The sequence below is a fragment of the Aspergillus caelatus genome, assembly GCF_009193585.1.
Source record: "Aspergillus caelatus strain CBS 763.97 unplaced genomic scaffold BDV27scaffold_20, whole genome shotgun sequence".
Lineage (NCBI taxonomy): Eukaryota > Fungi > Ascomycota > Eurotiomycetes > Eurotiales > Aspergillaceae > Aspergillus > Aspergillus caelatus.
In genome coordinates, this window is record NW_022475283.1 from 145476 (window position 1) to 168921 (window position 23446).

At 49.6% G+C, this 23446-nt stretch overlaps 13 protein-coding genes across 13 annotated transcripts; 9 read left to right on the plus strand and 4 right to left on the minus strand.

Annotated features, from left to right (window-relative positions):
* The first annotated feature begins 271 nt into the window (after window positions 1–271).
* On the plus strand, window positions 272–1795 carry BDV27DRAFT_122088 (3'(2'),5'-bisphosphate nucleotidase). The gene has a single exon (XM_032065535.1). The coding sequence runs from the start codon at window positions 429–431 to the stop codon at window positions 1674–1676; it is 1248 nt and encodes a 415-aa protein (XP_031931721.1). The 5' UTR covers window positions 272–428; the 3' UTR covers window positions 1677–1795.
* Window positions 1766–2746, minus strand: BDV27DRAFT_36766 (mitochondrial 54S ribosomal protein uL6m). The gene is made up of 3 exons (XM_032076447.1): window positions 2467–2746; window positions 2289–2402; window positions 1766–2229 (listed from the first exon to the last, which is right to left on the minus strand). The coding sequence occupies exons 1-3, from the start codon at window positions 2738–2740 to the stop codon at window positions 1856–1858; spliced, it is 762 nt and encodes a 253-aa protein (XP_031931722.1). The 5' UTR covers window positions 2741–2746; the 3' UTR covers window positions 1766–1855.
* Window positions 2747–2948: 202 nt separating this feature from the next.
* On the plus strand, window positions 2949–3244 carry BDV27DRAFT_122090 (uncharacterized protein). The gene has a single exon (XM_032065536.1). The coding sequence runs from the start codon at window positions 2980–2982 to the stop codon at window positions 3133–3135; it is 156 nt and encodes a 51-aa protein (XP_031931723.1). The 5' UTR covers window positions 2949–2979; the 3' UTR covers window positions 3136–3244.
* Window positions 3245–3278: 34 nt separating this feature from the next.
* On the plus strand, window positions 3279–5051 carry BDV27DRAFT_167640 (putative nuclear membrane fusion protein Kar5; the record flags this gene model as incomplete). The annotated part of the gene is made up of 5 exons (XM_032074548.1): window positions 3279–3378; window positions 3444–4252; window positions 4300–4521; window positions 4568–4624; window positions 4671–5051. The coding sequence occupies 5 exons, from the start codon at window positions 3279–3281 to the stop codon at window positions 5049–5051; spliced, it is 1569 nt and encodes a 522-aa protein (XP_031931724.1).
* A 626-nt stretch (window positions 5052–5677) lies between these two features.
* Window positions 5678–8053, plus strand: faeB-2 (putative feruloyl esterase). The gene is made up of 2 exons (XM_032065537.1): window positions 5678–6685; window positions 6746–8053. The coding sequence occupies exons 1-2, from the start codon at window positions 6346–6348 to the stop codon at window positions 7984–7986; spliced, it is 1581 nt and encodes a 526-aa protein (XP_031931725.1). The 5' UTR covers window positions 5678–6345; the 3' UTR covers window positions 7987–8053.
* Window positions 8054–8702: 649 nt separating this feature from the next.
* Window positions 8703–10457, plus strand: BDV27DRAFT_36784 (uncharacterized protein). The gene is made up of 2 exons (XM_032076448.1): window positions 8703–9469; window positions 9525–10457. Exons 1-2 carry the CDS (start codon window positions 8972–8974, stop codon window positions 10188–10190), a joined length of 1164 nt encoding a protein of 387 aa, XP_031931726.1. The 5' UTR covers window positions 8703–8971; the 3' UTR covers window positions 10191–10457.
* Window positions 10458–10600: 143 nt separating this feature from the next.
* On the plus strand, window positions 10601–11491 carry BDV27DRAFT_122096 (uncharacterized protein). The gene is made up of 4 exons (XM_032065538.1): window positions 10601–10687; window positions 10799–10990; window positions 11054–11271; window positions 11346–11491. Exons 2-4 carry the CDS (start codon window positions 10826–10828, stop codon window positions 11353–11355), a joined length of 393 nt encoding a protein of 130 aa, XP_031931727.1. The 5' UTR covers window positions 10601–10687; window positions 10799–10825; the 3' UTR covers window positions 11356–11491.
* On the minus strand, window positions 11492–13669 carry gpi16 (GPI-anchor transamidase subunit GPI16; the record flags this gene model as incomplete). Its single annotated transcript, XM_032065539.1, has 3 exons — window positions 13059–13669; window positions 12605–12999; window positions 11492–12552 (listed from the first exon to the last, which is right to left on the minus strand). Coding segments are annotated over exons 1-3 (1772 nt in total), but the record flags the coding sequence as incomplete, so codon positions are not given.
* A 168-nt stretch (window positions 13670–13837) lies between these two features.
* On the plus strand, window positions 13838–14986 carry BDV27DRAFT_122100 (LUC7 domain-containing protein). Its single transcript, XM_032065540.1, has 3 exons — window positions 13838–13919; window positions 13982–14313; window positions 14369–14986. Exons 1-3 carry the CDS (start codon window positions 13877–13879, stop codon window positions 14828–14830), a joined length of 837 nt encoding a protein of 278 aa, XP_031931729.1. The 5' UTR covers window positions 13838–13876; the 3' UTR covers window positions 14831–14986.
* A 114-nt stretch (window positions 14987–15100) lies between these two features.
* On the minus strand, window positions 15101–18645 carry BDV27DRAFT_122102 (putative PHD finger domain protein). The gene is made up of 3 exons (XM_032065541.1): window positions 18219–18645; window positions 17341–18101; window positions 15101–17277 (listed from the first exon to the last, which is right to left on the minus strand). The coding sequence occupies exons 1-3, from the start codon at window positions 18223–18225 to the stop codon at window positions 15349–15351; spliced, it is 2697 nt and encodes an 898-aa protein (XP_031931730.1). The 5' UTR covers window positions 18226–18645; the 3' UTR covers window positions 15101–15348.
* Window positions 18646–18846: 201 nt separating this feature from the next.
* On the plus strand, window positions 18847–20013 carry BDV27DRAFT_36803 (uncharacterized protein). Its single transcript, XM_032076451.1, has one exon. It carries the CDS (start codon window positions 19009–19011, stop codon window positions 19834–19836), a length of 828 nt encoding a protein of 275 aa, XP_031931731.1. The 5' UTR covers window positions 18847–19008; the 3' UTR covers window positions 19837–20013.
* BDV27DRAFT_36802 (FF domain protein) lies at window positions 20014–22094 on the minus strand. Its single transcript, XM_032076450.1, has 2 exons — window positions 21912–22094; window positions 20014–21860 (listed from the first exon to the last, which is right to left on the minus strand). Exons 1-2 carry the CDS (start codon window positions 21979–21981, stop codon window positions 20191–20193), a joined length of 1740 nt encoding a protein of 579 aa, XP_031931732.1. The 5' UTR covers window positions 21982–22094; the 3' UTR covers window positions 20014–20190.
* A 113-nt stretch (window positions 22095–22207) lies between these two features.
* On the plus strand, window positions 22208–23406 carry pre9 (proteasome core particle subunit alpha 3). The gene is made up of 4 exons (XM_032076452.1): window positions 22208–22371; window positions 22436–22620; window positions 22685–23103; window positions 23188–23406. Exons 1-4 carry the CDS (start codon window positions 22348–22350, stop codon window positions 23325–23327), a joined length of 768 nt encoding a protein of 255 aa, XP_031931733.1. The 5' UTR covers window positions 22208–22347; the 3' UTR covers window positions 23328–23406.
* Window positions 23407–23446: the final 40 nt, after the last annotated feature.

Below are 23446 nucleotides of genomic sequence, written 5' to 3' on the forward strand. Positions count from 1 at the left end.
CTGATTCAGCCCGACGCACGGTGACTTGACGATCAGCTCGGGTTCAGCGCGACAGTAGTTGAGGCCAGTTATAGCCTTGTAGCCCTGCAGAAACACACAAAAAGGAGGAGGATTGTTCGTTCCTGCCTCCGACGTCATGGGACGTGCGATAATGACCAATCTCGTGACTGCCCCTCGCCCATGGCCTAATGTGGTCTAGGGCGGGGGACCATTGGGATGCCTAGTTGCCTGGGGCGCTGGAAGTATCAACAACAATGTGAAACAAGTTGGGGTAATTGCCGATTTGGCCGATAGACACCTTCTTCTACACATGATACATCCCACTCGGTCCAATACACAGCAGCTATCGGGGTTCAAGACTAGTACAGGGCCAGATTCCCCTTCAATTGCTGCTGGGCAGCATCTTACGTACTTCTGCCCCCTAATCAATGGGTCACCGGTCTGCGAAATCGGCAGGCCGTCTCTCAATTCGCCAACCGCGACGGTTACTCTCCCGTCTAGTCCTCTGCTCCACTCTCCTACTGGGTGTCAGCATCGTCCTAAAAAGCCGCCACCGTCTCAGCTCCTTCTTCCCCCACTTACTTACTCCTACACACTCATATACCCAAGTCACAACTATGTCTTACCAACAGGAACGCTACATTGCCGAGCTCGCGGTCCAGCGAGCTACTCTCCTCACCCAGAAGGTCTTTAACGAAAAGGCCAAGGGCACCGTATCGAAAGATGACAAGTCGCCCGTGACGATCGGTGATTTTGGTGCCCAGGCTTTGATCATCCAGGCTATCCGCAAGAACTTCCCAAATGATGAGATCGTCGCCGAAGAAGAGGCCAGTTCCCTCCGTGAGGATAAAGGACTGAGCGCCGAAATTTGGAGGCTGGTTAAGGATATCAAGCTGGATGACAGTGAGAGCGATGAGGTCCTTGGAGGACCCTTGCCAAGTGAAGAAGCAATGCTGGACATTATCGATCAGGGCAAGAGCGCGGGAGGCGCGAAGGGTCGCATCTGGGCTTTGGACCCCATCGACGGTACGAAGGGATTCCTGCGTGGTGGCCAGTATGCCGTCTGTCTTGGCTTGATTGAGGATGGCGACGTCAAGGTTGGAGCGATTGGCTGCCCCAACCTGCCTGTTAATGACTCCGATACGATGTCTGCCTCGATCGGTGTTGACCAGAACAGCGGTGCTGGTAACGGAGTCCTTTTCTCAGCTATTAAGGGTGCCGGTTCCATCAGCCGGCCTCTGAAGAACGGCGCTCTCGCCGAGAGCAAGTCTATCTCCATGCGTCCGGTGCCAAACATTGCGCAGGCCGTCTTCTGCGAAGGAGTGGAGGCTGCCCACTCGGCTCAGGGCGATAATGCTGCTGTTGCCCAGCGCCTTGGCATCACCTCCCCAAGCGTGCGACTGGATTCTCAGGCCAAGTACTGCTCTATTGCCAGAGGCGCCGGTGACATCTACCTACGTCTGCCTGTGAAGAAGGACTACCAAGAGAAGATCTGGGATCATGCCGCTGGAGATCTCATCGTGCGTGAAGCTGGCGGTCAAGTAACGGACATCTACGGTCACCAATTGGATTTCAGCAAGGGCCGGACCTTGGCTGCCAACAAGGGAGTTGTCGCTGCACCCAAGGCCCTCCAAGACCAAGTGATTGATGCTGTGAAGATTGTCCTGAAGCTGTAAATGAGCTTGTGTTATGATCGAAAATATTTGCAACGAACTTTGTCAAATTGCTCACGCTAGATGCGTCTAGAAGTACATAAGATAGATACCAATCGCGAACAGAAACCAAATATGCTTGGATATACATGTACAGTAAAACATAACCATTGTTCCTCTTCCCAGAACCAGAGACACCAAATCTACCGAATCTTCTTGGCCTTCAATTTGATAGTCTCCCCGTTGATGAAGATACCCTTGCCCTTGTATGGTTCTGGCTTGCGCCATTCTCTGATTTCAGCAGCGAATTTCGTCACAACATTCTTATTGACGCCCTCCAGCAAAATACGCGTCGGCTGGGGAGTGCTTGCTTTGACACCCTGTGGCACACCCAACTCAATCGGGTGGGAGTATCCAACCTTGAGGGAGACGAACTGCTGGCCGGGGTATTCAGGCTCGACGGTGGTCGCCGTTGATTCGACAGTAGCTCTGTAACCGACACCAACCAGACTGAGAATGCAAACGTGACCTTCCGACACTCCTAGGATGTAGTTTTGTAAATGTGCCCGAGTGGTTCCTATGGCATAAAACTGTCAGAAAGGCGCAGGTGAATGACAATTGAAGTGATATACGTACCCCACATAGCACGCTGATGCGCAACTGAGGAATCCTGGACGGAGAGAGTCGCCTTCCGAAGGCCTTCATCATGTGCAACTTCCAAGAATGGGGGAATGCTCAGTGTCAATTCACCTGTGATGGATTCATAAGTCAAGCTGTTCACCTCAGCTATAGGTGGTATGTGAGCGTGCCATACCCAAAGGCCCTTTAACTTCAATTGCCGTCTTCGGAATGTCCTTCGCTAATCCCCTCACTTGTGTCTGAGGTAAGTCGATGAATTTGAGGGAGACTTCGGGAGGTACGGAGATCGGGGCGCCGCCGACTCGAGATTGCGTTGGTGAAGTGGTAGAAAATGGTTGTGCCCGTTGAGGGTGTGAGAACGCAGGTGCGAGATAAATTGGCAGTGAACCCTGCCTCAAAGGGCCCCGGGAAAGCTGCTTGAAGCAGTTCTGTGTTAAGGAACGCGACATGATGACAATTGCGGTCTGTTGCTAGAAGACAACTACTTTGATTCTCCAATGCCGACTTTGATTTTGGCCGGAGACCCTTTACTCCCAATCTGGTTAGCGCATATGACGCACGTGATCATAGATCTTGTATAGATCAGGATCTCGACTCAAGCCCACTGTTATTTTCAGAGATATCTGGATTCAAAATGTGATAAGTCTTCAAATATGAGTCGCTGTCGTGTCTGTGTTATTGTTTTGAGATGTCCTATCGTTCACCTCATCTCATAATATACCTTCCCTTTACCTATATTTCTTTCTACATCCCTGCCCATCTATACTGCAAAAGCTCACGCACTGTCTACCGTAGGACAATTGATCGCCTACATCATCAATTACTATATGACTCCATTCATTAGTCTACTACAGTGTTTACACATATGTCGCCTGAGCCATCAAAGTTAAGCAAAGGGCTGTCTTCTCTTTTAGCCAACTCGTCTTCTCTTAGTACTTAGTGCATCAATACTACTCCAAAAATAACGTATTGATATCAATGAAAAGAATGAGTGGCCCACGTTCAACTATAGCATTTCTTACGTGCTTATTCCTCCTATTCCTTTTGCTTTTCTCCACCTTCTGTAGGGCTGAGAATCCAGCAAGTGGTACGTTATCTGCGAAAGGATGAAATCGATCATACTAACCAAGCCGCCAAGCATAGACCTTTTAGTACGCAATAATAGTTCATTTGAGGAACTAGACTTGGTTTCCTTCATAAACTCGCGGAATACACAGCATGACATCGTGTTCAAGGAAGCAGTACAGTTGCTAGAGTCAATGAGGTCGTCCCCTTCCTGCAACCGGATCGCAGCTTCCAGGCTTGTCACCTCCTGCCAGTCGATTGGGAAGAAGACAGATAATATAGACCCTGAGACCTATAGAGTGTTGGAACATACTCGATCGTTGTATGCAGCAAGACTCGCTATCTGCGAACTCAACGGTGCCGGAACCCATATCCCTAATGCCTGTCTTCCAGTGACCTTCCCATCCCCACAAAAGAAAGGGATCTTTGGGTTCTCCTTAAAGAGTGAAATCCCGGTCAATAATGTGGACAGTATTTCAGTCCAGTTGTTGGAGTCCTGTCTCAAATCGCTGGAGTCACGACCTCAATGGTGGACTTCTTATAGCAACAGTAGGCAGAACGCTTTCGTAATATGTCAAGCTGCGAGAGTTGAGAACGAAAAGGAAGAATTATTGAACCTCCATAGGTCAGTAGTCGAGGGCTCTAACAAACTCAATCAGGGCCTTCAAGAAGCCTTGCGGACAGCTGCTGCTGAATCTTTACAGCACAGAGCTTTCGTCAGTGAGATTGCAAGTATGAATGACAGGCTGGTTCACGACATGGAAGAAACTCGCTCGCACCTCAAGACTATGATTGAAAAAGCCTTTTACGAGATTGAAGCTAGGGCCACTTCGGTCGTCAATACCGTTACCTCAGTGCTCGGAAGGATACAAGCTGGGGCAACAGATCTAGATAAGGTGCTATTAGGAGTGTTCTTCTCTTCCACATAACTAACGAGTAATAGAATATTCAGAATGCATCCGCCAAGGTTAACAAGCTGCAATACACCTTTCAAGATCTTCTGGACGAAGTGCTGTACGCAAATGAACAAGTTACAATAGCACATCGAGAGAATGCTATATCGCACAACGAACTCGCATTCTCCCTTCGATCGAAGTTAGAATCATTATTGCAAGATGATATGACTAGATTACTTCATAATCTTGAGGCATTCGATTCTTCATTGGTAGGTGAGCCCACTCCAAATGAACAACAAGTATTGACTGTCTCAGGAATGGCTCTCTGGAAGATTCGGGCACCTTTCTGAGCAAGAAATGAGTATATCCGAGGTTAGTGGCGCCCTCAAACTAAATGGGATGGTCTGACTCTCAGAAGCGTCTGCGAACTTTCGATACATCATTGAAAGAGCTTCAGTTGAGAGCCGAAAATCTACACAAGGCGCAGTTGCAGCACTCTGAAACTGTCGAGTCCCAATCAAGGTTACAAGAGAAACTACAAGCCAGCGTACAAATTTCACAAGCTTTACTTGACAAAGCAGCCGCAACTGCAGCCAATTTGCAGGCGATGATCGATGAAACATCCTCGCGTTATAAAGACTCCCATGCTCTAAGGCCACTTTTTAGCACATACTCCTCGTGGACCTTTTTTGGTCTTCTTCTGAGTCTCATAGCATCTCACAACGTGAAAGTTGCTTTCGCAATGCTTATTATTGGTGCTTGTAGGTACCAGTACCCACAGCTAATATCCTACAACTAATTGTGCCGTTCTTAGTCCAATTCATGGCCACGAGAATATTATAATACGTCTACTACATATGACTGCTATGCTGGCAAATTCAAGGCGAACCCCACTATATCTATCGTATGCCACATGGCTCATATAAGTATTTAAGCTTTTTCTTTCCTGCGTTCTTAAGGTTGAGCCAGTTTCCAGGAACGATTGCACCATGCAAGCCCACAATCCGCTGCAAGCGTCGATCCTGTGGCACGGTCTTGCTTTGCATTACTTAATGATTATCATCGTTGTTATTGTTATCATCTAATCGAAGCGATCTCTTGAAGGAGAATCTAAGCACGTCCAATGACGACCTCATAAAAGCTCTATGATATGTTAAGCACTCGTCGCATCCATTAAACTTTCACCACACATTCTAGTACTACGCTCTATTATACTAAGTAGGCGAACCGCCAATAAAAACTAAACCCAATCTATACTACGGTGGACTACGGTAAAAGTTTTCGGCAACCAGTCGGTGTTCGGCAGCGACCGATGTAAGTTTGATCCGGCCAAGCCTCGGCCACGCCTGCTTACCTTCTACATTTACGCAATATCCACCCCATACTACGATCCTCCACAAAACATTTGTTTCTAGGACAATGACGGGTTAAAAGAAGCAAGGACATGTTGCGGGGGGAACCTTTTTTTTGGGGTAACACTAACCCTGCTTGTACTGCCAGGAATGTGTCGAGTCGATTCTACCAGGATTTAGGATCGAGTTCCCTCGATGCCGAGAAGAATGCCCGATCACTGTATTCATGTGGCCCCAGGGCGGTTTAACTGCCGATACTCAAGCCTCTCAGGTTAGCGAAGGTCCTGCAGAGCGTGTGACGGGGTAACCAAGATAATTCTCCGCATTTTGTGGGGAACCCCGTGCGACGATCTTTGGGATGTGGAGACCTCAATTTGAAAGATGACAGTGACCTGTCCACTCAGCGCTGCTGGAAATTCCCTCCCTCATCCCGGCTTTTCCTTGTCGGTCATGATTGGGAAGTTTATCACGTCACGACCAAGCTTCTGACATGCTAATTCCCTACTAGTAGTAGGTCCTCCTAAGCTAATGATGGTACATTCCTTCGGCCAAACTTCGGGGAAGCCCTAGATAAAGCACGGGATATGGTCCGATCTTCAGGTACCGACGGATTGAAACATCAATCGGTGTGCTCCGTACTGTCAGCAGTCTCCGGTATGTCCGAGCCAGCTACATATATAAAGTCACCAAGCCCACAGCAGAGGAAAATGTCTCCGTGAACCACAACCACACCCAGCCAGTATGCCTTCACTTCGTCGGCTTCTGCCTTTTCTTACTGCGGGCTCTGCTGCTCTAGCAAGCCAAGATGCGTTCCAAGACAAGTGTACTAGTTTTGCAGACAAAATCAACCTGCCTAATGTGCAGGTGAATTTTGTCAATTATGTGCCTGGAGGCACCAATCTTTCTTTACCAGATAATCCAACCAGTTGCAACACAGCTTCTCAAGTAGTGTCCGAGGATGTCTGCCGCATTGCCATGGCTGTCGCAACCTCGAACAGCAGCGAAATCACTTTGGAAGCGTGGCTCCCAAGAAATTATACCGGTCGCTTCCTGAGTACGGGCAACGGAGGTCTTTCAGGCTGTATGTTCTGCCCGGCACCACGAGATACACTAACACACCTTTAAAACTAACGTTTTACAGGTATTCAGTACTATGATCTAGCGTACACCTCCGGCCTAGGCTTTGCCACGGTCGGTGCTAACAGCGGCCATAACGGAACATCCGGAGAGCCTTTTTATCACCACCCCGAGGTCCTCGAAGACTTTGTACATCGTTCAGTCCACACTGGTGTCGTGGTTGGCAAGCAATTGACAAAGCTCTTCTACGAGGAAGGGTTCAAGAAGTCGTACTACCTTGGTTGCTCCACTGGTGGCCGGCAGGGCTTCAAATCCGTTCAGCAATACCCCAATGACTTCGACGGTGTTGTGGCCGGTGCACCGGCATTCAATATGATCAACCTCATGTCATGGAGTGCCCACTTCTACCCAATCACGGGGCCAGTTGGGTCAGACACATACCTATCCCCTGACCTGTGGAACATTACGCATAAGGAGATCCTGCGTCAATGCGATGGCATCGATGGAGCAGAGGACGGCATTATCGAAGACCCGAGCCTTTGCAGCCCGGTTCTTGAAGCGATCATCTGCAAGCCCGGTCAAAACACCACCGAGTGTCTAACTGGCAAGCAAGCCCACACCGTTCGCGAGATTTTCTCCCCGCTTTACGGAGTGAACGGTACCTTGCTTTATCCCCGCATGCAGCCTGGCTCTGAGGTGATGGCTTCTTCCATGATGTACAATGGCCAGCCTTTCAAGTATAGCACGGACTGGTACCGCTATGTTGTCTACGAAAACCCCAACTGGGATGGCACCAAGTTCACAGTCCGCGACGCAGCCGTCGCTTTGAAGCAGAACCCATTCAACCTCCAGACCTGGGACGCAGACATCTCCGCTTTCCGCAAGGCAGGCGGCAAGGTCCTCACCTACCATGGGCTCATGGATCAGCTCATCAGCTCGGAGAACTCCAAGCTTTATTATGCGCGCGTCGCGGAAACCATGAACATGCGTCCGGAACAACTGGACGAGTTCTACCGCTTCTTCCAGATCAGTGGAATGGCCCATTGCAGCGGAGGTGATGGAGCGTACGGCATTGGAAACCAGCTCGTAACCTATAACAATGCCAATCCTGAGAACAACGTTCTCATGGCTATGGTGCAGTGGGTGGAGGAGGGCATCGCCCCGGAGACCATCCGTGGCGCTAAGTTTAGCAATGGCACAGGTTCGGCCGTGGAGTATACTCGCAAGCACTGCCGCTACCCTCGCAGGAATGTATACAAGGGACCAGGGAACTACACTGATGAGAACGCCTGGCAGTGCGTTTAGATTGTTGAAGTGTTGTACATATATATATATATATTTATAGAGGCAAGATTTTTGTATGTCTTGATAATTATGTATTTGTCCATCATAGCAGGTAGAATATAGAATTGCATGTTGCAAAACCTCACAATACACTAGTAATAGAAAGTTCAAGATGTCTATCTGTAGGTGCTTGTAGTATGAATGGAGCATGAAATATTTTTGATTGAACATGGTGATTGGAGATAAGCCAACAGAAAAACGGGGAAGTACGAAAGGTTGGTGCTCAGTGTGAGTGTAGGTTGGTGGGCAAGTCTAACATATATATATATCCTTGTATGTGAATATTAAGAAGACTACTTGTGGTACAAGATGATTCAGAGACGGGATATACCATGCGTCTACGAAGAAGGAAACATAAAAATGTACAAAAAATACTTAAGAAACAAGTCTAGAAAGTAGATATGTTGGAGGGAAAGAGATTAAAAATATGAAAACCAAAAAGAGACGACACCAGTAAGATTAGCTCCTTTAAAATATACAGAAGCATAATTGTTATCTATAGTAGTAAAAGCCGCCCCTGGCAAGCCAAATGCCAGCCTCCACAAACCCAAGCGGTCCACCAGGCAGACCGCCTTGGAACTGGGGCGCTATCGCATCATAGGTTCCACCCTGAGAGTGGCTGGGCAGAAGGCTAAACTCCGGTCCTTCGATGGCTTCATAGCCCTTCATACAAAGCACATACTGGCAAAAATTTGCGCAATACTGACCATTTGGGTTGACGCAATATTTCCCGTACTCACTGGTGACAAACTAACTAAATTCCCCGCTAACAATAAGTGATCGCTGATCAATCCCTCTCTTACCTCCCCGAGCTCACACGGATCGCTCTCATTGGCCTAATTGTTTGCGCCGCGGGGGGTGCGTGCAGCATTCCTTCAGATCCGCTCGATATCGGTAAGATATATTACGATTTACAACTCCCACGTTTCACGATTGAATCCTGAAAATGACCGACCCCGTTGCCGATACCCCCGCGATGGACGAATTTGCGCAGACTCGTGGCGGTGATGACCTATTCGACGATGAAATTGTTCCTGTAGCCGCGGAGCCAGAGGTCCCGCCGGAAGTCCAAGCATTGGAAGAGAACGTCGCATCGCTATCGTTAGAAACCGAAACCCCGCCTCCCCGTACCGAAACCCCTCCACGGTCGCGCGGGGGCGAAAGGCGAGGACGTGGCAGAGGAAAGGGTCGCGGTGGCAGACAAGGGTCGCAAAATCCAGCTTCAAGGCGGGGTGATGGAGGCTCAAGGGCCAAGTCCGCTGCTGACGATGCCGCCCAGAACGAGAAGAGTCATGAGGAACCCGCCAAGGTTGTGTCTGCTGAAGCAACAGAACAAGCAAAGAAGGAAGATGCGACTTCGGACTCCAAACCCTCCGCTGAGGCTAATGGTCCACGCGTGCCAGCTGTGCGCGGGGATCGGAGTGCTACAGGTGGGATAAAGAAGGCGTGTGAAATCCTTTCTCATCGTGTGTTAGTGCATCTACTGACCGTTCCTTCAGCCGAAACTCACAGAGGAGGAACTTTCTCAACGTATCGCCGCGGCGAAGGAAAACGCTGCTCGTAAGGCTGCCGCCCACGCCCGTGCTGAAGCCGACCAGGCCTCCTTCCTTGAACGAGAGAAGGTTGCCGAAGAGAAGCGACGTCAGGAACGCCAGAACCGTCGTGTGATGGATAACGAACGAGAGCGCAATCGGCAGCGAAAGCTTCAAGCCCTGGGCGGGAGAGAGTGGGATTCGCAGAAGCAGGAGGAAGATTATAACCCTCGTGGAGGTAGAGGTGGATTCCGACGAGGGATGCACGGTGGTGTCTCTGGATACGTTAGACGAGACTTTGGAGATTCGCAACCCGACGAAGAGACGAACAATCACCACCAGAACAGCACTCGAGGCCGGGGTCGTGGCGGTAGAGGTGGTCGCGGGCGCGGCCGTGGACCACGATCAGACATTCCACCATCTGAAGGCGCAGCGAACGAACCAAGTTCCACCGAGCAAAAGCCCGCTCCAGCTCCAGTCATCGATAATGAAGCCGAGTTCCCTTCCCTGCCTGGCGGTAGTAAAAAAGAGAGCACGGTCGACAACGATTCTTCTGCGGCTAAGCTCGACGCAGTCCTCTCGCCGATATCTGCAAGCGGTGCTACATGGGCGGAGCAAGTCGAGAATAATTAGATGTCCACAGTCACGAGTCTATACTTCTCTTTAGTCATGTTTTGGAGGGACCATTGTTATTGCATTCACGGAATATTCCCCGAACTATTGTTATTCACTATGCTTCTAAACCATGTTTACGCTTTGTTACAGAGACTTCCTGCCAACATTGGATAATGAAAGATGCCCTTTCCGCCCTATGATCCTTCTAAAGCAATGTAAAACATATGCATCATGATGTCTCATTCTTCCTGCAGAATCTCTGCAAATGATGGACTTACAATATATACCCAAATTACCTAATTCGATAAAGCTTTGACATCTTGCTGACTCAGTGCAGTGGCGGCCAATAAGAAGCCAAGGTGCGGTCATGATGATATCACTGAGGTCATTATGTTCTATTGCTCTGTGCAAGGACAGTACGCCATGTGGCATATACTCGAGTATAAAAGATGGTTCTTTCTCAGCTGTTGATTCTCATCTACCATTAAGCACAAACATTGACTCATTCGATATAGGTAATGTCCCAAAACACCCAAAGCTTCACCCTAAAGCGGGAACTATACACATCCACCACCCAAACTATATATATATATACTTCTATATTAAACTACTGACTCCCAACCCAGATCCACAAATCTAAACCAATCAACAAAATGTCCGGAGCCAACACGCACATGAACGAACACCCCTCCGGCGGCACCAGAGGTGGCGCCAGCGTCGAGCCAACACCAGCCAACAACGTCGGCGGCGGCCGAGGCTGGGGTGACCCTGGATTCCTCAAGGGTGGTACCGGCGGAGAAGGAACAGGCCATATCTCTGTATGCCTTCTATACTCACACCCCAATGGCAATATACATTGATGTGACTAACGGCCTGACCAGGACAAAATCAAGACATCGCTGTCATCCGCAGACGAGTTCTCGAGTCTACGAGAACAGAAGGGTATGGCAGAGCATAATTTTATGGATCGGAGGAATAGAGAAATGGGTGAGCAGGAGGGGACGTGCGCGACTGAGGATCATAGTTTTATGACGCGGAAGCCTGGTGGTTCGGATACTTTGCCTGGATGGGAGAAGGCGAAGAGTGCGTTGGGTAATATGTCAGTTTCCCTTTTATTTTTTCTCTTTAGATTTTGGTTTTGGTGTTGAGGTTCGGGTGCTGATTGATTTATAGGTTTGGTTGAATGGGTTATGATGGAGTGATCATCGAGACTGTATAGGGTTAGGAATCTGTTTACTGGAGTTTTTGTAATATTATGAAATCCTGTATTATAATGAAATCATACATGGGTTAGATGTTATAAGAAGAGTGAAAAAACATAAAACGTATGTGCATAATCGATTCTATATGTGACAAGGCTATTCAACCTTTGCGCTCTTCCCTTTTATCCGATCCCGTATGGCCACGACTTTGCCCGCCAGGCGGCCTTTTAATGTCTGTGATGTGAGCGCGGCTGCCTCTTCGGCAGAGACGAAGCGACGGACCAAGAGGTTGAAGATGCTTCCGAACGCCAGAGCGATGACCGTGCTAGTAAGGATAATCACATTGTACGGCATGCTAAAATCTGGCGTAGGTAGCGGCAAAAGAAGGCTGGTTGTGCGCATGTAGATTGGGTTCTCATGTCCACCGAGTTTGATCACCGCCGGGGCAACGTTGAAACCACGATTGGCGTCCGGTGGGTACTCGGTGTACCGCAAAATGGCCTTCTCAAAATCATATGTAAGTGTCACGTTGGAGGCAGCCGGAACTGATAAAGCTAGTTCTAGCTGCGTGCCGCGTTCTCTGTCAATCGCTGGGCGGTAGAAGGTCTCCTTAATGAGCTGTGAAGTAGGAACTTGTCGACGGACCCCATCACGTCCAGTGATTGTCGCTTGTAGCGTGTGCACGTACGGGCGCAAGAACCACGGGAGTGTCTCAAAATACATAAAGTCAACTACGTCCGTATCGGACGGATTATCAAAGATGATCCGCATGCCACCCCGTTCCACACCGTGGCCAACGATCGTCCGTTCCGCACGTAAGACAGGCTCATCTAGAGGAACATGGGTTGTGGCTTCTTGTTCCGGCATGACTAGATCGAATGCGCTAGAGTCCTGTAGCGTGTAACACCGGGTGAAGCCATCCGGCTTACGAGTCTCAACCGCACCTTCAGAGACAGCAACTCCTCGCTCATGGGGTACGCGCAAGCAGATAGTTTCCTCGGAGCTTTGGCTATCTCCTAAGGGACAAATACCACTGACAGTGCGCCCGAAGATTTCACTTAGAGACCAACCGCCTTCGGAGGTCTTCTCCAAAGGATAACAGGTATCGTCTGAGTGATACGGCTTCGAGGTGTCGCAGGCAAGCTGATCATTAGGAACCGGTCGCGGAATTGGATTGTCTAACATCTGTTAGGAGCCTTAATTGATGATGATGGGGTTTATTTGACTCACCTCGAGGCCGTTTTGACCTCTCTAGGTCAAGCACGATGTCCACAGTTTGTTCAATTTGCACAAGACAATCATCGGGACGAGAGCAGACAGGACGTACATCAACCGACATACTCTGCCAAGACGCATCAAACAACTTATGTCCATCGAGCAGACTGGCAACACCGGCCTTGCCTTTGCACGGTAGAAGTTTCAGAAAGGGTGTAAGGTTCTCTGTGCAGACAACTTCTCCCGGAAGTGTGCCATGCAAAAGATGTAGGTTACTCGAAGCCGAATGGTCTCCAGCGAGAGCAAAAGACGCAACTGGTCGAGTAGTCCGAGTCGAATCAATGAAGTTGAGCGATGCGCAGAATAAACCAGACAGAGACTGTGTCAGGGTAATCCATTTCGCAAACGCTCTTGATCTTCGTCAGCATATGCATCCAAGGAGCAGGGTTCCAAGCGACATCGCACGCACTCTTGATCATCTGCCGCATCAATCCATGCCCACAATTCGACACCCGTGTTTCCTTCTTTGACTCCATTCCAGGGGCGCGACCCCCAGCTTTCAGCATCCCATCTTCCCGTAGTGAATCGCAGGTGTAACTCCTTGGTGTGAGCATGCTGTAAGATCTGGCCTAGCGCACGGGGGAAGTGACGAAAATTCCGCTCGTCGAAGGACTCCTGAGAAGCATTGCTTCGGAAATTGAAGGACGCTAATAAAGATGACTGCGGCAATGGTTGCAGGGTGAGGCTCTCATGGTAGTCCGATGTCGCGTAGGTGAGCGAGGACCACGCGACGAGGAGAAAGAGAGGAAGAAAAGAAAGGACAATCATTCCGTCATGCTTGCCAAGGAGCCGTTTCCAAGCACTGTTGTAAGAATATCTCCCAACCCAATATCAAGCCATGCACGGGTTGTAGAGTGTTAGATCTCCGGAGCAAAGGAGACAGAATGACTTAGCGTCTAGAACCCCGCGACGTGGTACCGGGCAGCGCTAAGGGAGGAGGATAGTTTGCACCGAGTTTCGCGATTGACAGAAACTGTTGGTAATCGGATTAATTGGAATCCTCCTTCAGGTCACTCGGCCATAGCTCTGACGTTCTATGGGGCAGAACATCTAGACTAATGCTCGGGGACTTACCGAAAGGGGTTGATGACCTTTATAGTAAGCGCAGCCGCGACCGCGTTTAGCGCCACTCCGCCGAATAATCATCTTTCGTTCATCGCAACAGCTCTCATATACACGATCCCCACTCTTTACGCACGAACGTCCCCTTTTCGGAGTCATTGCATCATGGCGGCGGAACAGAGAAAGCTGCTCGAGCAGCTCATGGGAGGTAAGCTAGCTCTAACAAAAAATACGCAGCTCAAACCCTAGCTAATAGAAATCTTCTCGTAGCGGACCAGCTCATGGGCACTGGTGCTCCCTCCCGCAACGCTCAGCTTTCTATTACCGATCCTAAAGTCTGTCGCTCATATCTCGTCGGCACATGCCCGCATGATCTCTTCACCAATACCAAGCAAGATCTTGGCCCTTGCCCTAAGGTGCATAGTGAAGGTCTGAAGACGGAGTATGAGACAGCTTCGGCTGCGGAGAAGTCTAAATGGGGCTTCGACTTTGACTACATGAGAGACATGCAGAAATACATTGATGATTGTGACCGGAGAATTGATTCTGCACAGCGGCGATTGGAAAAGACCCCGGACGAAATCCGACAGACAAATAATCTTGTAAGGATAGCTTTTTCCACCAAGCGGACTAAAGCCGGTTGCTAACCTTCAATAGCTCAAACAAATCTCCGATTATACCAAATCGATCAACGGCGGCCTGCTTGAGATTTCCGTCCTAGGCGAAACCGGCTCCGTTGCGCAGGCATACAATGAATTGCACAAGATTCGCACAGCCAAACATCAAAAGGAAACGTGTGAGCGCGAGTTGAAGAATCTGCAGGATACCTCTGGCCCGTCTGGTCACCAGAAGCTGCAAGTATGCGATGTTTGCGGCGCGTATCTGAGTCGTCTCGATAATGATCGTCGATTGGCGGATCATTTCTTTGGTAAAATGCACATGGGTTACTCGGACATGCGCAAGACGTATAAGAAACTCAGCGAGGAGCTCAAGGGCAGACCGCCGCCAATTCGTCATCACGATGATGAGGACAGTGGCTGGGGTGGCCGCGCGGGTGGTGGTAGAGGACCTCGGTATGGTGGTGGCGGCGGCTACAAGAAGCGTGGTGGACGGTGGTGATTATGATGACTATTCACTACTCTTCTTTTCTTTTGCTTGCTGGATTCGCATAGCGCAGGCGTTATTCTTTCTATCAGGACGTTATGAATTGTCATATGTGTTAATAGGATAAAGTACTTGTCTTGAAAATCCAAATCTGGGCCATATTTTGCAATACAGTTGGTCTGCTTACTTGGACCGTAAGCTGCTAGTGCTACATAATAACGGCATGGAAGCGCGATTCACGAACTGAGTCTCATAATTGGAAATTGAATGGAACTATGTAGGACCGCATTGACAAGCAAAGAAAGCTACAACGGTGAGTTGGTTTGCAAAAACTCGGATATGAATTGAGTAAAGGAAGTATTCATCGCTGTGCTGAAAATCCGTTGCGAAAACAAACGTAGATATCCCATGATCACCCAATATCCCATTTTCCGCTTCCCAGTAAGAGTAACAGCAGTACAACACAGACACCATGTCCAAAAGGAACCTAAGAAAAATAACCGATGATTACTATACAGTCGTATTATAGCCATCTACTTTGCATTCTGCTGTAGATTATGTCCATTCGTTGTAGCCTGGACCAATTCCTGCATCAATATTTCGTAGTTCAGCGCTGTCTCCGGCCGTCGCAACAAGATATCACGGACGACACTAAGTTGGGTAACATCCGCGTTCGGCGCCTGTTGCAAGAGCTGTTGAATAGCTGGGGAGCTAGCCTGAGTACCCAGTACCTGAACGGCAGCTGCAAGACCTGTGACTGGGGCCTGATTTTGTGGCGCTGGACTCTGATATGGTGCAAATTGGGGGGCATGTGGAGGATGTTGGTGCTGAAATTGGTGTTGTTGCTGACCATATGGGGAGTGTGCCAGCGGTGTTCCGTCAAAATTCGAAGGCGCTGGGGTGATTTGAGACACAGGCCGTGGCCCGGGAGTCATGAATTGTTGTTGAGGTGTTGCTGGACTCGCAGAAGCCATTGGCTCCTGGCTTGGATGGTGCGATGAGGGCTGGACCGAAGGGGGATTCGACTCAGAAGTCTTCACGGCAAAAACGACGAGAAGAACCCGTTCCGGAGTTGGATCCTCCAGAGTATTGTTCTCTAAGAGTTCAATGAACTCGGGTTTCTTAGTTGACCCAGCCTCGATAGGAATAAGGTAAGTATCTTTGACGGCTGCTAGCGGATGCTTGCCAACCACGCCGTATCTCTTGCGATCCGAAAAATAGTTGAAGAGCTTGTCGAAGCCTGCCTGCTCTTTTGGCAACTCGGGCTTGCTGATACAAATGACTGACACGTCTGTGGAAGTACTGAAACGCAAGTTGCAGAGATACTCGCTAGCCAGTTGGATGTCAATTCGGCCGTCCACAAGCAATGTCGAAGGCGCGAGCTGACTCCAGGGGATTCGTCCACTGAGGTCGGCACCCCCAACATGTTTAGCTGAGGAGGAAAACTCGGCAATGGGGTTCATGATGACCTTGCCGCGCCAAACAGCTCCTTCATCATGATAATCCTTAGGTGAGTAGGGCGGCGACTCTGGTTCGTCATCCTTCAAAAGCTGATCAATCTCTGCATCGGCCTGAGCCGTTCCAGTTGGTAGTGGCTGTCGAATATGGGTTGCCACCTCTGGAAACACTTGCTCGTGCTCAGTGCCCCCAGGGGAGTGAGCCCTAGGCGGGAAGTGCTGATCGTGAGACATGCCCTCGGCAGGTTTGCTGTCAGATGCTTGCTGGTTACCAGATTTCTGAGCGTTATCGCCATCAGCGGACTGCTGAGGACCTGGGCTTTGACTGCCATCTGCATCGACTAAGCTTCGACGGGGAGCAGCAGAGAACACGGGCTCACTGGACACATTCTGATTATCATCCTCAACCAGTTCCTCGCCTTTATGGGTCCGCCTGATCCTTGGCCCTTGTTCTTGCACGATAATATGCTGCCTTTCGGCTTCGCGCTTGATCTCGGCATCCTTCTGTTGCAGTTCTTCACTTGCCATGTCTTGGGAGCTCATCTTAGAGAGGGTATCTGGGAGTAAACTACCTACGAGCAGACGATCCCGTAGAGAAGGGTTCTTCTTTACGTTAAACAAGATCGTCCGCAATTGTGCTTTATACTGCTCTGTGGTCTCTCCAGATCCTCCGCAGAAATTCTCATACATTGCATTCTCGATTGAGAGAGCGAGTTGCCGTGCGACCTCCTCCGCTGACTTCCCATCCGACAAGCTGAAGGAACCTCGCCTTCGGGCTTCAGAAACCTGATCTACAAATAACCTGACCAGAGCACTGGCCGCACTTTTCCGAGCAGGATTAGAGAGTTCTTCCACGGTCTTTACGCCCTCAACCACCACCGTTTCTGCGGTAGAGTTCTGGCGTGAAGGTTGCTCCTTAGCTTCATCCTTTACTTGGGTTGATTCCACGGTAGTCATCACAGTATCTGCTGGGGGAGAGACCTTCTGCTGTTTCGATTTCGGTGTCTGAAACACGAGGTGATTAGTTATCAGAGTACCTTGCTCGAAGGAGTCATCCAGAGCACTTACAGGTTCAGGCGTAGACACGTCCTGGCGCTCATCAAACTTGCGCTTTTGAGCACTTGCCGATCGGACATCGGGAACGGCACCATTCTTCTCGGTGGCCGGTGTAACAGATGGTGGTGCTGGGGAAGTCGGAGCAGCGTCAGGCGCTGGAGGAACAGTAACGGCGGCGGGAGGGGGAGCAGAAGCAGAAGCAGGGGCAGGAGCGGGAGCAGGGGCTGGGGTTGACGAAGCTGCTGTACGTGCTGGTGTGCTCGCCTCGGTTTTAGGTTCGGGCTTGGGCTCAGGTTTGGGCTCACTGGGTCTGCCTCTTCTGCCTCCCTTTTTACCCTTTCTGCGACGCGATGCTTTCTTTTCCTCAGCTTCTTTGCGCCTTTTTTCAGCTGCCTCCTCCCAAGGCTTTTCACCACGCGCAATCTTATCTAGGAGAACTTTATGATTTTCAGGCTTGCATATCTCACAAAAGTACTCGTCAGGTTCCTCGCCCTTCGCGAATGTGAGACCCATGCAGTCATTATGTTGCCATGCTGAACAACGATCGCAGCAAATCATATCACGTTCGATGTCTTCCTCCTCTTCATATTCTCCGCATATACATCGGATAATCTCTTCTTCTTCACTGGGGGCAGGTGTTGGTTCGACGGAGGGTTTCGGTGGTTTTTCCTTCGGCTGCGCTTTCGACTTGGGTTTCTTCGCAGGTGTCTCAGGGATAAGATCGAGGTTCTTGTGCTGACCCTTGGTCGAGCGACCTGATCGTCGCGGTTCTTCTGACGTCGCTGTTAGCTGGCTATCCAGACTGAGTTTGGGGATCTGCTTTCAACCGTCACTCCACTCCTATGTGGACTGACATACTGTCCGCGAGATTGTGGTTACTATGAGCTTACCGGTCATGGTGGGGGTATATAATGATAAGATGCAAAAGCTTTCTACGGTGCGATGTAGAGTAACCCAGGACAAGCGCCACCCAAATCTCGTTCTACGGCATCAGAGGGTTCAAGTAATACACAAGAGAAGACGCTGGACAGTGGCACTGCTGCTCGGTCCACAAAGGTATTACTTTATCTTCTCAAATTTGTTTCCACAAAGATTTATTTAAGACACAACGCGTAGCGACAGTATTTTAACACCGGGTATGGGTGTTCTGACTCTGACGAATTCCTCTTTCTCGCGCAGCGTGAATGCTTGGCGTGAGCGGGGTCGCGTGAGCGCTGTCTTGATGCTGGCTGAGATTTATAGATATGTCCTGCAAGCCGACGATACCAAATTGGCAACCGAGCGACTGCGTAGCGACTTCTGATGAGTTTGGCGACAGTTCAGTTGACAGGGAGGCGATGGGGGGATGAGGAGATGAAGTTGGACGAGGAGGAATGAATGAAGACGGAGTCGCGGTCGTCGGCTGAGTCAGCAGACACGTGAATAGATGGTTGCGGCTCGGCGGGGAGGTCTTGGTACGACGCCAAACAGGGTTCCTCTTCGTCGCGTTTATTCATTGAAAGCTCCTCCGTATCCCCACATAGATTGCGCATTTTCCTGATCGTCCTGCATCTAACACTAGTTTAACCCAGCTACGATATCCTTGAACACTTTATTACAATCAGCGAAGGCTCTTTTAATAAAAAATCAGAAAGAAACCAAACATTAATAAAAAAAAAAGGGGGGGTTATCTTCATTACGATGGCGGATGTTCGATCGTTACTTCGGAATGAACTGGCTTCTCGCAAGGGCTCAAATCAGACCACAAGAGCAGCAACCACAACAACAAACCGTGTCACCAAGAAGCGCAAGGTAGATCCCGAAGATGACTTGACGCGCAAGAAAATGAGACACGCGATCGCAAACGCGGATCCGCAGTCAGCAAATATTCGTACTGTACAGCCACCGAGTGCCCAGTCCCTAGACGAAGACATTGAACTCTCAGAGCGGGATACTGCTGGCCCAGAACCACTATCAGAAGAAGAAGCCGAACAGCTTCCCGCCCAACCTAGTGCACAACCATCCGAGGCAGCAGCGGCATCGAATAACATGACTCAGAATCCTAAGACTATTGATGAAGACGAATGGGCTGCTTTTGAGCGTGAAGTAGCAGCCCCAACTAGGGCACCACAGGCGCCTGCTGCAGTTGCCGCACAGGCGACGATATCAGCGGCACCTATTTCCGCTGAGCAGCTGGCAGCACAACAAGAGAAAGAAAATGACACAATAGCCCGTGGCCGTGAGGCCGAGGCCGAAGGTGAACGCGAAGACGCAGCCCGCTTCTTAGAAGACGAGTTCGACGAGATGGAGCAATTAGAGGAGCGGGTTAGACGGCTGAAACACAAACGTGAGGAGCTAAGAAGTATGAGGGCCACAGGGGTCAAAGAAGATGATTTGATGGATGATCCGGCTTCTGCTGCCACAGTGTCAAAAGACCATGAAAAGGGCCAGGATGACGAAGAAAATAACGACGACGACGATGACGATGACGATGACGATGATGACTGGGATAATTGGAGATTCAGGTAACAGACTGGAAATGAATCAAACGGGAAAACGGGAAAGGTGGCATTTCTTACAAAGGGAGGTCCCGAACTTTTCATAATTACATTGATACCCCATGAGCTATACGAAGTCGCACAAAAGTGTTCTCTAATGTGTCAACATACATGACTGGATTCCAAGGCCGGCGTCCTGGCTTTTCTGTATCTATTAGGTATGAGTATTTGTTGTCCTGTGACCTAAGTCGAACCAATAATTTGTCTGGAGATATAGAAGGAAATGAATTGCTCCCATAGCCGTGACGGTTCGGCGGGCTGCTGTTGGCCAGACAATAACAATTGAATGGATTTGTACTATTACAAGATCATTACTACCTATGGATCACTTCCCTTCCTGGGCTTCCCCTTCCTTTGAAGAGTCTTGCTCGCCCTCTATATGGCTTCGTAGTCCCGCTTTACCTATCCTCAGGGCTTCTTCAATCTCTGCCTCTCCTTCTCTTAGAAGGTTCCTCCCACGGGCAAGGTCACCCCGCTGCTTGCGTTTGTCCTCTTGCACTTGTTTCTCCCGTTCTGCCAAAGCCTTCTCACGCCTTTCGCGCTCCATTCTCTTACGCTCTACCTCGTCTCGTTGTTCCGCAGTCATATGCTCATCCTGCTCCGGCGCCGGAGGCAAAGTAGATATGTAGGTTTCAATGAGTGGATCACGGACCTTCGCAGGGAGAGAGATATATCTGATGTCGGTAATGATAGTTGGAGGGAGAGCTTCCAGGCTCGACGAGCGATTTAAATCATGCAGAGGGACGGACTTCAGCAAGGTGGAGAGTTCGGACTTGCGAGTGCTCTCCGGCTGTTTTAACCGTGACATTAAGTCGCGATAGAATTTCTCTCGATCCTTATCGGACAGTTGTGTGTCTTTCATTTCGGGCTCCTTGCGATACTTGCGTTTGAATTCCGGCCAATATAGCTTTGGAGTAGCGTGCGCTTCAAGGAAAGCTAAATATTTGATGCGCGGGTCCTTTTTCTCCTGTTTCTCTTTCTGTTCTTTAAGCACTTGGATTCGATCGCGGCTCCAATTAGACCAAACTTCCCGACGCGACCTCATATTCGGAAGCGCGGTGTAACGAGAGTCCTCTATAATCCGGCCTTCTTCAATGATTTTATCCCACGTTGCATACGGATTAATATGATAATCATCAAGAAGGTCACGGAACAGAGCAGTTGCGTCTTCTTCTGTGAGTGGCAGTCCCTCTGCACCTTCTTCCCAGCCATCCTCGCCTGGTTCTCCATATTCGCCGGGATCAAGGCCATATTCTTCACCCATAGCGGCGAGTTGGTACTCGATATCTTCTTCCGTGAACTCCAAGGGTTGTTGTTGGCCATCGTCGCCCTCCGTTTTCGGCCGTTTGGAAGGATGATCCTCATCTTCGCCTTCGCTATCTGTCACTTCGACTTCCTCATATTCATCACTTTCTTCACCCGCATATACAGCCGGGGTAGTTCCTTTCTGCTCATGATGCTGTTCGCCAGATAGCTCAGTTTCCCTTTCAAGGATGGAACTCTCGTCATCGATGTCTTCACCACGCTCCGCCCTCTCTTTTTTCTCTCTCTCTATACGGTCGTACTCCACAACTCCTTTCAATACCTCCGGTGGAATTTTCCAGAAACTTTCATTCGTTTCAGGGTTGTGGACAAATCTCCTTCCCAATTTGGTTTTGACGAGTACCCACGGTGCACAGCTGGGTAGGGCATGTTTCGATTTCGGCCTATCTTCTGGCCCTCTATTCCTGCGATCGTGATAGCCTCTTCCTCCACGAAAGCCGCCCCGATGTTGACCATGTTGAGGTGTTGCTTGGATAGATGCGCCGAACCCAAATCCCTGAGGTGCATAAGGCGTCGAGGAAAATGGAGGTAAAGTATCCGGAGTAAGATAAGGGGCGTTGTGAGTGGTATCGGGCGCAGACGGGGCCGATTGAGGTTGGAGTGGAGCCGCAGACGCCTGAGGTCTAGTGTAGGTTGATTGTTTTGTTTGCGAGTTATAATAATACAAGTGTCCTGTGTCCGGTCAGACAAGAGAAATTCCATGACAATGACGATGTGACGCACCCGAAGGAGCTCTATGCTCGGTCCAGCCTGGTGGTAGTGGAGGGGGAGGGGTATAGGTGGACTTGAGCATTGTAATCGCGATGCACAGAAAATACGGGTTCGATGAATTGTTGGCTCAAGAACTTCCAGATGTTTATATACATAGGCGAATTGGTAAAACTACTTTTGTAGCGGAGAGCGCGTGCAATTTTGCGGCAGTCAAGAGCTTCGCATAGAAACCAAAGGTAAAGGCGTGGGCCCGAGCTTGGCAAATGGCAAGCCGCTGGACGCGCAGGGCAAGTTGCCTGGTCACTGACTGTGACTTGGAGCTCACCCCAACCCAACCTACGCAGCTTGACCATTCCTCATCAACAACCTCCCTTTCTTTTCCCTCCACCTTCGCTCATCTACAAAGACTCCTTTCTTTCTAGTTGTCCGCTTTTACGTCACATTCGATATGTCACGGCGATACGATTCCAGGGTACGCTCATTCCGTAATCTTCTTAGCCCGGAAGCTCTAGCTAACCGATGACGCTGTTCGATAGACTACCATCTTCTCCCCCGAAGGTCGCCTTTACCAGGTTGAATATGCGCTCGAAGCAATTTCGCACGCCGGCACGGCTCTAGGAATTCTGGCCAAAGATGGAATCGTTCTTGCAGCGGAGAAGAAGGTGACTAGCAAGCTGCTAGAGCAGGACACTTCTGCGGAGAAACTTTACACTCTGAATGAGTACGATGATAATTTTTGCAGACATTTTATCGTGGCTGTATTCAAAAGCTAATCTTCCGGGTAGTAACATGATCTGTGCCGTGGCAGGTATGACGGCAGATGCAAACATCCTAATCAACTACGCCCGACAAGCCGCCCAGCGTTATCTTCTTACCTACGACGAAGAAATCCCATGTGAGCAACTGGTCCGTCGACTGTGCGATCTGAAACAGGGATACACCCAACATGGTGGTCTCCGTCCATTCGGTGTCTCGTTCATCTATGCCGGCTACGACCCTCTTCGGGAGTTCCAGTTGTACCAGAGCAATCCCAGTGGTAACTACGGTGGTTGGAAGGCCACTAGCGTAGGAGCAAACAATGCAAGTGCCCAGAGTCTGCTCAAACAAGATTACAAGGAAGACTGTGATTTGAAGGAGGCGTGTGCTATGGCCGTCAAGGTCCTGAGCAAGACTATGGACTCTACGAAGTTAAGCAGTGAGAAGAGTAAGTGGTAGTGCATGGAATTCTTATCCGACCCCTACCCCGCCACTGCAGTCTAATGAAATTTACTAAATCTTGTTTTCACAGTTGAATTTGCGACGGTGGGAAAGACTCAGGAAGGGAAAATTTACCACCACCTGTGGAATGCTGACGAAATTAATGCTCTGCTGAAGCAGCATGGGCTGGCTAAAGTTGATGACGAGCCCGAGGCTGGGGACATTAAATAAATCATGAAAGAATGCTTCTTGTTCAGTTACTCGGTCAAGATAATCCCATATTGTTTTTCTTGAATATTCCCTATCAGTAATCTACCACAGTCCCGAGATTGTCCTTCTTCGAACTATAA